Below are 14323 nucleotides of genomic sequence, written 5' to 3'. Positions count from 1 at the left end.
AGAGCAGAAGGAAGTCCTCCATTCTGCCCTAAGCTGCAGAACTCTGCCTGAAATGTGGCCCGGCCTCCTGTCCCTGCCCGCGCCTACAGGTGTGGCCACCGAGGTCATGACTGCTCTAAAATGGCCAAATTCAGCTGTGATAAGATTATCTGGGAGGAATCAGAGTCAGCTCTGCGAATCTATAGTAAATCTGAAGTGGGCCGCGAAGACGTTTTGGGGTTCCAGATGGATGCCTCTGCAGGGAACCACCTCTCGAAAGCTTTCTTTCCTTTCCGTCCTCCACCCCTGGAGTCTGTCCTCACTGCACACAGCTGAAGCAAGAACTGCCCACACAAAGCCAGGCAAGCAGGTGATACACGAAGCCTGAGGCTGCTTTCCAGTGAGGAAGGGCCCTGCCTCCGTGCTTCCCAGGCCAACGTCTGGGCCCTCCAGCTCCCCTTTTACCCCAGGTGCAATGTGGCCCCTGCTGTGTGACTTGTCTATCCCAGGGAACCTCGACACAGTGGATGCTTACCTAAATGTGACTTAGGGTACCTTCAGGGAACAGGCAGGTGTCCCCTTACTCCCTTTAAAATAATGGAAGGGAGAAGAAACTTCCTTCCTTCTACTAAACTCTTAGGTTCTGTGGCTGGCCTAGGAATTTAATTGACATAAGACAAACAGGAGAAAAACATACATGTTTATTTAGTATTTTTACATGTACATGGGAATCCTCAGAAGGAAGATGAAGACACTGAGAAGCCATTAGATCTAGAAGCTTATACACCTTTTCACACAAAGAGAGAGAAATTGGGAATGGGACCGGACAAAGGGGCTCTGGCTGTGGCAGTAAACTGTAGGACCTTCCTTGGGAAAGATACAGGGGAAACGAATGGAAGGTCAGGGTTATTTCAGTAGGTTCGTTCGTACAGGTCCATCCAGCGTCCACCCCGTCTCCAGTGATAAGAACATTCTCTTCCCTGTGCAGGGAGCGTACCTTTCTCAGTGGCAATGTTATGACCTGCTTTTAGGTAGAAGGGGGAGGTCAGAGAGCCGTCCCTGCATCTGCTGTTTCTCAATGGCCTTCAATTCAAAATAATATGTCAGAGAGGCATACTTTGGGTAGCATGTTCGGCACCCCTTCAATGACGGTGTTGTCATTTCATGCTTGACAACAGAATTTGAACTTTTCACATCTCAGTTTGCAGGGAAACGGAGATAAACCAAGGGGAGTCCAATAACTGATGGGAGAAGCCCTTAGATGCTTGGTTCTTTCCATTGTGTGATCAACCCACATTCATTGTGGCCTCTTGTACTCTGCTCTCACGAGGGGTCCCGGGACTGGCAGAGCTCATGCTAATCTACAGTTCACATTTTTCTGCGCTCCTCCACTGAACAGCGTTTCCTTGGCCATCAGCTCTTGGGGCAGAGTGTATACATGGCCTGCACCTGCTGACAGAACCTCTGTATTACGCCCCAAGTCCCTACGGCAGCAACTGCTTATTAGTGCAAGAGAAAATTCCAAAATAAAACACGGTCCAATCATTTAACAAAAGATTTATTTGAAACAGGTTTGTGCAGACATATACCAGTCAACAGAATTGATCAAAGCCACAAATCACTACATTTTCCAAAACCTCTAAAAATACAAGTAAATGCCCTTCATTTGTATTCACTCCAGGAGGGAGCCCAGCTCCGCTCTAACGTGCGGCTGTAATTTAACAACCAGAGGACATTAACAGGACGTGAAAATGGTAACACTTCTAGAGGGAGGGAACAAAAAACCCCACACTCCATAGACACGCTCACTACTCTGCTGGGAGCCAATTAAATGTGCCCCCACAGCCCCGCTTCCCTCTGCATAACCAGATTAAAATCTCCCTGTCGCAAACAATATTTAAACAATATGAGCACAGATGTGACAGCAGACAGGAGGGCACACGGCTTTGCAGGCATGAGAAAGATACCAAAAGATGTTGCATTCAGACAGCAATTCAGTGACCTGCGGGAAGGATGACGCAGGCAGGCTGCAGACCTGGCCACTCCTGGCGGAGCCCCCGCGGGCCCCACCCCTTCAGCTGGCTGGGCTGCAGCTGGTAGCAGGGCCCTGCGGAGGGAGGCTTCCTAGGGAAGCAGCCAGGCACACTTCTGAACTCAGCAATCACCGGCAACATGGGAGAAGGATGGTGGAGGAATGCACGTGTCAGCACACACACTCATTTTATTAATAACAAACCTGCAAAATATCTACTTGTGCAGGGATCTTGTGGGAAGGAGAGAAGCCCTCGGACAGGGCAGATTTTCTTTTTCCACTTTTTAACTGGTGTTTACTGATCCATCTGTAGTTTCGTGGCGGTCTTCGGGAGGGGGGAATGAATCCAACGTCACTGGAAGAAGTGGGTTCACATCCTCACCTTCAGGCTGTCCCCCTCCGTCTGGCCCCTTCTCTGCCATACGGAAGAGCCTGCCTATAAAAGGCTCTTGATAAGCTCTCTTGACCCCTCAGTTTCCTGGGCAGGGTTATTTGGATAGCGCTATTACCTCAACTTTCTTCTTCCTATTTCTGTCATAAATCAAAGCCACCTGACACTTTGTTCCTGACTTGTAAAAGGAACAGGTCTCCTTTCTTTCTTTAGCCAGGTCAAAAGAAATGCGGATGGGCTAATCTTGGGAGCATGTTTTTCTTGGTCTGGAGCCTGAGAGAAAGAGCAGAGTGGATGTCTCTAAGGCAACTAGGGCAAGAGATTGTCATTGAAAATGAGCCAGCCCGGTGTAAAAGAATCACTCTTTTGTCTCCCCTTAGTCAGGGGAGCAGAGGTGTTTGTCAGAGTTAACAGCTATGGATTATGCCCAGGGTGGGGTAACAGGGTGAGCTCGCCTCTTTTCTGCCCCCTTTTGTTTCACAGCTTCTGAACACTGTTGGCTCAGTAGTAGCCTTTTCTTCCCGTTGAAGACTGCATGCCGGTTGGCCACACTCAGACCCAACAAGCTAAGACAGAGCTTTCCACAGAGTGCTAGGGGAGGCTTGGCATTCAATGAAGCTCTTGTAATGTCGAGGGAAATGTGTACTACGGGACAACACGGGTTGCTGAGAAAAAAATAAATGACGAGTACAACACATCAAGGTAGAGTATTTCAGGTCTATTCCTTTTGGGGATACTTATTAATACATTCTGGGGGACCTTGGACTCTCACCTCTAAGACCCACGGGAAACCACTCTCACCATCCTCATTGCCCCTGAGGATGGGAAAGTGGCCAGGATGAGGCTACTCTCCGCCAAGGCTGTACTGAGACAACAACTGTCTTCAGCCAATGGAGAAACAGCAACAAAGCCAACTGATGTATGCTTCCCCTCTCAGGGGGGATGGGTGTCCTTTCACTATCTCCATCATTACTGAATTTGCTAATACAAGCATTGGCATGAAGAAAGTATTTAACGAATGTGATGGGGGATGCCAACCTTTACCTTGACCTGATAAACTCATTTCTTTGCCAGGTGATTATTTCGGGCTCTGCTTCACCACAGTTTCCCTGTTCCCATTTTTTATGGATCCCTGGAGATGAAGTCTACCTTTCAAATGCTGAGGCTGAATCGCTCATTGAATTATCTTGGGACAATGACCCTTGGCAGTAAGCCAAATGCCAGCTGAAATGTGTGCATTTCCTTCCCATGTTCAAGGCCAAAGACTACCTTATCCTCTTGCAGAGTTTTGCAAACATTCTATTCAACGTATAGTCTAAGACATAAACCCCTAGGAACAGAAATAGGATAAGAAATTCTCTTCAAAAAATGAGATTAAGGGTCATTGTTATAACAAACGGAGATTACAGACTATAGCTTTCTTCTAAAAATATTCAAATGTAAAGCCTGTAATATATACATCTATATGCATTTTCAGACATTAGTTACTCATACTCACTTTTTTTTCATTGTTCACTGCTTCTTGACACGTTATCACTGATTTTTACTGCCAGCTCCCTACAGCAAGACTTGAAGCCTTGTCAAGGAAAAGAAAATGTCAACGGAGTTCCCAGCCATGCTCTGCCAAAACTCAGGTTCACGTTTTAGGATATGACTCCACGAATGTTAAAGCAACGGCATCTCCTTTCTCCAAAGCACAGGTTTTATATGCTCTACTGACCCCCGCCACCCCAGAATGATCATACGTGTGCCAGGAGATGGCAGAATGTAACACTGGTCAGGAAGTCCTGAATATTCCACAGAGAGGCGGGATGGACACATCAGCCACACGCCAAAATTATGATCAAGCCCATTCTGATCAGCAACGAAGTGCTAATCTGGACAACCAGGCAGAAATGGTTGGTTTATTCTGTTCTCCGATCCCGCTTTTTTAATGAGCACTTCCCCGGCCCCCCCTTGATGGTCCATGTTGGCGTGTGGTGGAACTCAGAGCTAACTCACAGAAGGGCTGCTCTCTTCCTTCTACAGACTCGGCCAGAACGGAACACACTCTCTGAAATAAGAGTCGGCAGTCCGTGTGCAACAGCAGACCAAGGCCCGGCCTCAGCGGAGTCCGCTACGTTAAGCCAATCCAGAGGCCGGCCCTATAGTGCTGACCAAGTATGACCTGCTAGCCCGTATGTCACTTACCATGAGGCAGAGTGACAAGTCCCATGTGGCATTTCCACAGAGCTGACAGCCAGAGTATGCAACTTACTCCAGTCCACCCTGCTCCCTGGGGAGGGGCCTGTGTGACACTCTGACCTCAGTTTGAAGATAGGACAAATGACACAGCCCCCGAGTTGGCCACGGCTAAATATCATACATCACACACAGTGACAGCTGCTCCTCCTTGAAGCCCAATGTAGTCATTTGGCCATCAAATAACTTAATCGCATACGAGAATTAATAGAATAGAAAGGTATTCCATCCAATGTTTTCTTCTGTGTGCACATTTCATTATCGTAAACACTGTTAAGCCCAGTTGTCAAAAGAATCGGAAATTATACTTGAATCTCAGAAAATGTGAACTGTATTTTAATGTAAAAAATAAAGTAAAAAATGAAAAGCCCCAAACAAAACATACGCAGACTGTAATTCACAAATCTAATTCAGAAGGCTTCAAGTTTAAGAAAGAGCTAAGTGTCTGACAAAGAATGAGTTTGAGTCCCCTTTGCAGAGGCTTAGTTCCAAATGAAACCAAAGAGTCAGGATGCCTAATACACGTTCAGTTCAAATTTTCATCTCTCCTCTATATTTAGGACATCTTCTCTCTGGGTGTCCAATGAAGACCTCGGTCTGGTGTGTTAATTCCAGGCACATTCCAGGGGGTTGTAATTCCTACATGATGGTCCTTCAGGGATTCATCTCACCGGGTACTCTAGTATTTAAAAATGGTTTACCACCTCGGGGAGGAAGGAATGGCAATTTTCTAAGCCTCACCTGTTCACTGCATTATTCTGCTTCCCCTTAAGCCCTCCCTGGATCCTGGTCACATCATAAGTAAAGGATTAGTTTTCTTTGTCAATGCAAAACATAGTTTAAGTTATTACAATGCCCAACGAGATGTGGATGCTCCAAAAATAAAGGATAAGGAAGGAAAGTGCACTATTGTTTTATTTCCCAATTTAGTGCAGCCATCCCCCAGAACTGTGCCATTTTAAGCAGTAACAGCTGTCCAGAAGTATTTATGTTAAGCCATCCAAAAATCTGGTTTGGCAACCAAAGCCGAGAGGAGAGAACGTGCCTCCAGGCTGGCCATTTATTAAGGGCTCCAGGTGCTCATATTCACGCCTGAGGGCACGCAAGTTCCGTCCAAATTTAGAAGGTGGGACTCCGCAGTTTGGGAAGTCAGTGACACAGCACTTCTCCTCCATGTCTTAGAGTCAGGACACTTTCTTTTCAGAGGTGCCTGTGTCTCCCACTGACTGGATAAGAATGGAAACCTCATCCATATAGAAAAGGGCATTTTGTTGAAATGTCTGGAATTCTCACTGATTAAAACTGCATGTCAAAGTCTTGTCTAGCCCAGGCTTCCGGGCTTGATTTCGGTATCTACTGGGAAGACTTGGCTAACATGTCCTCTCGGTCCTCCTCCCCGGGTCTCCATGTTCCTCGCCTCTCGCTGTCCCCTTCGATGGTCAACTTCCTCCACCAGCCTCAGGGGCCCCTCCTCTCCCACTGGGTTCACTCATTCTGCCTGATTTTAGAGTTACAGGGTGACAGGTGTGTCCCTTCGCTGGGGAGACATGCTATCTGTTCACTGGTTTCCCACAGTGAAAATCCAAAATGGGCTTTGAACTCCCGCACAAACACGTGTGGGTCTCATTGAAGTAAATGCCCGAGGTCCAGTGGCCTGGAGGATGGGGAATAAGTATTGAGAGCCTGACCAGAGTGGAGCGCTGACGCGAACTACCACACACTGACCTGCGGGCTTCTCTGTGGTCAGGAAGAGGCAGATGAACATTGAGAATATACTCGAATAGCTATGCTTCTTTTCCTTAGTCATGGGAGGAGAAGGGAGGTGGCAGAGGGGATATCTCGCATCATATCTGAATCTGTGTTAGGACAAGAAATCGTGCACATTTGGGTAGTTGCGCGCCAGCTGCCATGCGCTGAGCACAGCGGTCAGCCATGCAGAAGGTCTGAGATGAGGGAAGCCCGACAGCCAGGAAGGCACCTGGGAAGAGTGCAGGAGAATAGGAGAACACGGATCCGCCTGCCGGGAGTGTGGCTAAGAGGTTCAGAGACGCATTCTCAGGGTTATCACCCTGATGATAGACATTTTTGTGATTTCACCGCAATCAAGAAGTTTATGCCCACTTCGTACAAACAAGACAGGAATCAAAGCATCAACCTGCCTACAACGGAGTTCACATGCGGCTGGTGGACTTCATCTGTGAGCGAATGAAACAGGAAAGGAGCCTGCCCCCACTCCAATTCCACAAGATGGGTTTCTCACGCAACATAAAACTCCCTTACCTTTCTCCCAGAACAACTAGTACTGATGTTTAAATATTGATGAAACAGAGCGTTTTTAATTTCACACCTCACAGAGCACAGTCGAATGCTTCCTAACAGCGTAAACAGGAGTTAGGCCAAGCACTGCGGACGGACTGGAAGGGGCAGAACAGCTTCCCCTGCGGCATCTACTTCAGGTTTGCGGGGGAATGTGTAACTAACAAACCGGTTGGCTAAGGCCACAGAAATGGGTTTTATGGTGTTTTGGCTGCTGACACCAGTCTCTTCTGACAGAGATGTGTTAACACTGGGTGCAACAAACCGCATCTCTTTCCTGGGACCAATCAGGACGACTCCCGTCTTATTTCTTCCTCGATTTCTTTTTGGTGGTGTCATAAGCACGGACTATTTCTTCCTGAGTAACAGCTCCATGCTCTTCCTGAGAGAAGGCATACCCATCTGCAAGAGGAGCACACACGGGGGTTGGTGAGGAGGAGAATCAGGGAGCACGGGGTGTTTAGAAGAAAATGCTTTTGTGGGAGATGGCAGCTGACCTTTGCCACACTGGGCTCACCAGCCTCAGGCAGGTGGGGACCCAGGACGGACCTGTGGCTTGGAAGGGAAACGTGGGCAGAGTGTGGGGCGGAGCAGGGCAAGGCCTGACCAGACAGGGCCTGACGGGTTCTGGCTGCCGATGCCGAGGCTGGGATGGGAGGGGTTTGGCCTCCCTGCCACTGAGCTCAGCCTGGGAAGTATAAACAGTGGGTCACTGGTCCATGTCTGTACTTTCCCAGTGCCCATCAAGAGGAAAGGCGACTTGCTCTCTCCAGAAGTGTCTCAAGCTGCCTGAAACTGCAGGCTGGCTGGTCAACTGATGAAGCTATAAACAGGCCTGGGAACACACACGCAACCCTAGTAGGGAAAACTGGCCATGGGAACGTGATGCTTTTACATGGGACTGATGTGGACGGGTAATCAGAAATTACAGAGGGCTTATTTTTGTAGAAATAAAGGAAAAGTTCACAAAATAAAGTCAAGAGGCCACAGGAAGGCCAGTTCTTATAATCAGTTCCAATAATAATACTAGCAGCAGCTGCCAACCACAATCAAATGTTCTGTGTATTGGGCCTGTTCTATGTACGATGCACAAACAGCTCATTCATTCCCCCCAACAGCCCCATGAGACAGGTGATAGTATTCTTCCCGTTTCACAGATGGGGAAACTGAGGCAGGGGTGATTCTCCTCCCCCCCGTGACTTGCCCAAGGTCACAGACCTAGTGAGTGGTAGAGCTGGGAGCCAAACCCAGGCAGTGCTTTTTCAGGACCCACACTCTTCCTGAGTCTCTAGTTTGAGGGAGAGGTTCAACATTCAAAAACCCAAAGTAAGGCCCTCCTTCCTATCTGGTCCTTCCCACCGAAGGAGCATTTACAAGATCTCTGTGTTGGCTAACCTTTCTGGGTCCGGGGTATGGAAAAGTCCCACAGCTGGATTAGGCTTTCTGACCCAAAGACAACAACAGTAACGTGTCTGACAAGGGTGACTCCCATCCATGTGTATATGTGACTAGTCAGCGGACAGGTTAGTTCACTGTCACATTCTTTAAAGAGGAAAAAGAAATCAGAAATCGTGCCCATGTATCACCTCCTGGGTTGCTAATTATTTTACTCAGACACTTGGCTCACAAAGGAAAGTTCCCGAACTATAAAGACATAAAACAGCCACCTGTAACGGAGTCCTGGTAGGGGTAGCAGAGAAGAGGCTCTGGTGGAAGACACTCAGGGTGACTTTGCACCCTGCATAGGCTTGTAACCCAGAGTCTCTGACCCGGGGCTGGCGACCCCGCGCTCCTGGCCACCGCCTGAGGAAACCCCGGGGCTCAGGAGGGCCACACTGGGAGGCGAGGGTTTGTCTGCGCAGCTGGCCTGGGAGGCAATGAAGGACCTGGGCTAGATAGCAGGGGCTGGTGGGAGCGAAGCAAGAACTAGTGAAGGATGAAGACAGAAAGGAGTCTTCTACGGGGAGATCTCCATCTACTGGCTCACCTCCATCTCTAACAAAACCAAATTCACCAATCAAAACATTGCACTGTGTGGCAGCTGGCAGCCGTGGTGCAGTCTGGCTGCCTCCAGGAGCCCGCAGTGTCCCCGGGCTGCGAAGCAGGAACAGGCCCAGAGAGGGAGGCCCTGAGGGTGCTGGGTGAGGGGCACTTGAACTTCCTTGTGATGGCTTTCCACACAAGGAGCCTTCAGAGGCTTCATGGGATCTGAGGAGGAAATGCCTCCTTTCTCCTCTGTTCCTCTGAGAACTTTTAGATTTTCCTGGGATGAGTTGATCAGTGAGGCCCCGGGGACAAGGAGCCGTCCTTTGTCTGGCTTCTGAGGGGTGGCTCCCTCCCTCGCCTGTGCTGTGGTGGCCCCTCTAAGACAAGGTGCTCTTTGTGCAGCTTTTTGACTGCAGTCCGAGACCATATGCCTTTCCTTGGGATGTTTCAAAGCAAACCACACTGTTTCCTCCAGTCACAAGGCTGTGTTCTGTGGTCAATGTGCATAATCTTTATTCTTTGGTCTTTAAAGGGAACATTTCTAGTAAACATTTGATGCTTTCCTGTGGGGGTCATGCAGTGATTGTCCTGTGGCCTGCAGTACCACCCCAGGTGGATGTGGCTCTGATCTCAAGCAGGGGGGCCCCTTCTACATGCTCTCCAGGAGCCTTTCTGGTGGAAGGCTGAGGACTAGTGAGCTCTCCACCCTGAAGGCGGCGTTCTCCTCCTGCTCTGCTTCCATCTTGGATCCAGGGGCCCAGAGTCTGAGGCAAGAAGGATGCTTCTATTCCTTGCCTGGCAGTAACTTGGCCACAGGACCATGGGTTCTTTAAGTTCTTTGGGTCTTCTTAGTTTACTGTTCTGTGAAACAAAGGGCCTGGGACCAGGTGAGGTCCAGGTTCCCTCAGAGCTCCCGCCCTCCCAATGGGTGCCAGGTTTCTCCATGGATAACTATATCCAGGCAATAGAACCCTCTCCTTCGTTCAGGGGTGATTCACACTCAGCACCAAAGGAAGAAGCCTCTACCTCCATACCAAAGAAGAAGGGCATCTGTCGCAACAACCCATCCAAATAGAACAGCTGCTACCTATCTTTTTTAGTGGGCTTTTTGGAGGGGGTCCTGGTGGAGAGGAAGAAATGAAGGGAACTTGTTGAAACAAAAAAAAAAAAAGAAAGAAAAGAAAAGAAACATTTTTTGGGAGTGTCCTTTTGGGAAAGGTAGCTTAGCATCTAGAATTTCCTACTCCTTGGTCAAGTGGAAGGAGCAAAAGCCTTGTCTTGCTTCTTCTGTTTTTCATTTGCATCCTGCCTATGCCTGCTGGTACAGAGACACAGCTGATAGCTGGAAGGCATCTGTGGCTTGTATTTGTCCCAGTGGCACAAGGGTCTTCTGCTAGATTACTCAGCCACTCCAGACTGGGAAGGGTTTCTGGGTATCCATTTGAGAGGACCTTCCCAATACCAAATCTCTCCTCTCAGGGTAAACTGAGTACCCAGGGGTCACGACCAAAGGGCTTGTCCCGCAGTTCTCATTGGTTGCATCCACCATCTTGTTTCCAGAATGTTATGCATTAAGACTTTCCTCACTAGACTTTCTTAGCCTCCACCAAGACTTGAAGTGAACTCTGCAACTCACGAAGAAAGAAGGATGGCTTGGTAGGGTTATATTGGAGCAGGCGTATCTCCCTGGTTCAGATACAATATTTTCCTCTCAGAAACCGGGCCTGGTGGGAGTTAAGGCTGTAATGGGAAAAGCTTTAGTGGGGCAAGAGAGACTATAGCCACCCAACTAGCCTCCACTTGTCCAGCCTACACCCCCCAGCCTGACAAAGATGCACCATCAGGTCACCAGCTTCTGCCTGATGAACATTTAGCTGTCATTTGCATCCAAATGGGGAGCTCAGAGGAAGCCTCCAGCTCTTAGCCTCTCCCACTTTCATTCATCTTTCAGGAAGTCCTGACAGCCACAAAGTAATGGTGGGGGCCTGAGAAAGCCGTCCATGGACCTAACTCCTCAACTTCCCCAGGCTGGCTTCCCAGTGTATCTTCTTCCTAAATGCTCAGCTGCAGCTGGAATCTGGGAGCAGAATGGGGGTAGGTGAAAGGAGATGGAGGGGAGGGGAGTGTCTTAGTTGTTTTGTGTTCTCCTGATAGAACATTTGGTGAAGTCCATAAAACCATGTCATTTTTCCCCCCATTATTTTGTAACAGAACTCCCCTTAAGTAGCTCTGATAACATCTTCATGAGAGTTGAAGTTTCCTGTCTGGAAAAAGATTCCTGAGCAACAGAAATGGGGATGACCATGAGGACAACAAGGAAATGAGACTGTAGGAAATGCTGATCTCAGTTATGAATACTGTGTGTTGGTGTCCTGTAAGGAATTAAAAAGGGTGCCAAGATGACAGATTTCCTTCCAGTTTCCTGGGAAGACAGGCTAAGGACAGCGGAAGGACAGACTCAGAAGGATAGCTAGGCGGAAGCTGAGAGGAGAACGCAGAACTTCTCACAGACCAGGACCACTCTGGTTGCTCCATGGCCTTCTCTGGTTGTTACTGACAGAACGTTTGGTTATCGATCGGTTTCTTACTATTAGTTGCTGGGTATTTTTAAAATGTGGTGTGATTTTAGAGGTTTTTTAATTTCTTGTACTTGTTCATTCTAATTTTCTTTTGTCCTTCAAAATCCCAAGTTTAGAAAATTTTTTTAGTAGTTGTTTTAAGACATTTTATGACCCTCCTGTAAAAGTTCTTACTCGGTCTTTGATCTCAATATATGTATCTTATATATTCTTCCTAGGGTTATTATGAAATATTTATTAGAGAAGCAGCAGGGCTCCATGGCATGAACCTCACTGTTTACAGAATCAGTACTCATTTTCTCTGTGTCTGCTAGAAAGAAGTGCTTTATATACATTGTCTTGAAGCCTCACAAAGACCGTGTAAGATATGTACTATTTTTTTTCCTTTTAGATGTATATTATTAGATTTCTTTTTTTCTCCCAGTGGAGGAAGCAGAAATTTAGAGAAATATGTACATTGCCCAAAGTTACTCAACTAGTGGCAGAAAAAAACCAGTAATACCTCACATTTATTGGGCTCCATTATTGTCAGGTACTATTCTAGGCTCTTTGTATAAATGATCTAATTTAATTCTACCCAAAAACCCAGTTCTTACATCATCTCCATTTTACCTATATAGAAACAGAGAGGTTAACTTACCTAAGTGCACAAAAAAGTGACAGAGCTGGAAGAGGACCCCCAGGCAGCCCAGCTCCAGAAGTGGGGCCCCACAGACCTCGCTCCCTGGACTGCACCATCAAGCCTCATGACTGGACCTCTCTCCTGGCTCAGAGAGACCATGGCTGTGAGGCAGATCACTGGGCCCCACTGGGCCAGTTACTATAGTGACCTGAGCCTCTGCCAGGTGCTCTTGGGGCTGAAACCTCCTCCTCCCGGGAACGGCACATAAAGCATGTGAAGCACCACATGGAGCTGTCTGCCATGTTGGTATTCCATGTGGGGAAGTGAGGAGAGGGAGTACACCCCTTTCCTTCTCTCTTAGAAAATCTGTGAAGATCTGTTGCTGGGTGGGGCTCAGCTGAACCTGACACAGACCCCTCAATGCCTGTACTATGGATACAAAGATTCCTCACTTCTCCTAAACTGTTCTTGTTTCCTTCTGAACACCTCAAGGAGAGAAAGGGAAGCAGGAAGCAGTGTTGTTGAAGAGATGTGACATACACGTGCAAGAGAGGGGATTCTGGAAAAAGAGGCGGGATTCGGAGGGGCAGAAGCAGGTGACAGATGATGACATGCCAACAGGCCTCACCTTGGGGAAGGCAGATGACCCCCTCCTGAAGGAAACCTGTGCTAACAATGCTTCCCCCTCCCAAGCAGGGATTCAAGTGGCTGAATTGCTGAAATAGCCCCACAACCCCATGAGCTCTGCCACCATCTCTCTTTCATGGCCTCCTGCCCGCTCTCCTGGTGTCTGGCACAAATCCACTGACACTGGCTTAGGTCTGGTCCCTTCAGCAGAAACCAGGCCTGGCCTCTGGTGTTGAGTGGGGCACCAATGCTAGATGCAGGGCACCCTTCCTGGGATAAGTACAGAGGTTTTTTTCCCCAGTGATTGTCATTATTTTAATTAATAAGCTAATGTTAACTAAAACAGTGCATATTGCTATCTTCAGGGGCAATAATCTAAAAGTAAGATCATTTCAGCCTTAGAACAAAATCCTATTGGGAGGCTGACAGAAGGATCTCGACTACATCAGGATTTTAAGTTTCAGGATTTTTGTCATTCAGGCATTTGATGGGGTCCCAGGGAATTACCTACACTCAAGCCACGCTCGCACTGGGCCAAATACACAAATTCCCCTTCCAAATGTAGGACTCTGGCTTGGCAGCGGTTGGGGTCCAGCCCTGTCAGCACCGGCATGCTTTAATGAAGCCACAGCCTTCCCTGCGTGCCCGGGGTCGGGCTGACAGAATGTGGCTAGGGCTACTTACGGGGGACACACTGCTGGATGGAGCCTCCCCGGAAGAGAGTGGGCGGCGTCTTCCTGCTGAGCCTCTTCAGTAGACGGTCACGTTCATTCATCCTGTAGGCAGATCAAACGCAGTCAGTCCCGGTTCATGTGCACACCTCTCAAAGGGCCTCACCCAGTGACTTGAGGTTGCAAAAATAAAACGGACAGGGGAAAAAGGCTTCCTCATGTCAGGAAAAATGTCCAGGTTGGCAAGCAGCTCTATTATGTACAGTAGATGCTATCTCGACACCTTGAGTGTGCTGCTCCCTCTTCTAAAAGGCGCTCTGTTTCCAGTCTGTCCTGTACAGAATGCCTCTCAAAGCTGCCTTCCTCTTAATTGAAGTGCACTACAAGTGCCCTTTCATACCAGGCACACCCTTGGCTTTCCAGAAGGCTTCTGCAAGAAGTGATCTGTTTCTAGGGTAAATGTCTTAAAACCTCCGTTCCACCTGCAGCCACCTCTTCCTGAGCCAATAAATTACCAAGGGCAAGAGCCTTGGGTCTCCAGCAAGAGACCGATTTCTTTCTGCACAACCTGACTGTTATTTTGAAACAGTTAAAATCAAGGTGAGTTTTCTTAGAAAACACAACGATTAGGAGCTCTTCTTGGCTTCCCTGAAATGGTTCCCTTCAAGTTTGCCACTACCGTAATGAAATATAGCACACAGCCGCTGTTTATTCCTATAAAGCAGAAAGGGAGTGGTTCAACATTTGCAAATCTATCAGTGTCTTAGATTTTATCCAGAAAGAAAAATTCAAAAATCATATGATTCTCTCAATAGATGCAGAAAAAGCATTTGACAAAATACAGCATCCTTTCCTGATTAAAACCCTTCAGAGTGTAGG

General features: G+C 48.0%; 1 protein-coding gene across 1 annotated transcript in view; it reads right to left on the bottom strand.

Annotated features, from left to right (window-relative positions):
- Positions 1–729: 729 nt before the first annotated feature.
- ATP8A2 (ATPase phospholipid transporting 8A2) overlaps positions 730–14323 on the bottom strand; it is a 498496-nt gene continuing 484902 nt past the window's right edge. The window contains exons 34-35 of the mRNA XM_034663775.1: positions 13458–13549; positions 730–7361 (exon numbers count right to left, since the gene is read on the bottom strand). Of these exons, the coding sequence (XP_034519666.1) occupies positions 7264–7361; positions 13458–13549 (190 nt within the window). The 3' untranslated portion in view covers positions 730–7263. The remainder of the gene's footprint in view (positions 7362–13457; positions 13550–14323) is intronic.

This window comes from Ailuropoda melanoleuca, chromosome 7, assembly GCF_002007445.2.
Source record: "Ailuropoda melanoleuca isolate Jingjing chromosome 7, ASM200744v2, whole genome shotgun sequence".
In the NCBI taxonomy this organism is placed as follows: domain Eukaryota; kingdom Metazoa; phylum Chordata; class Mammalia; order Carnivora; family Ursidae; genus Ailuropoda; species Ailuropoda melanoleuca.
The sequence above is the reverse complement of the archived record's forward strand: the minus strand, read 5'-3'. Positions and strand labels throughout refer to the sequence as shown.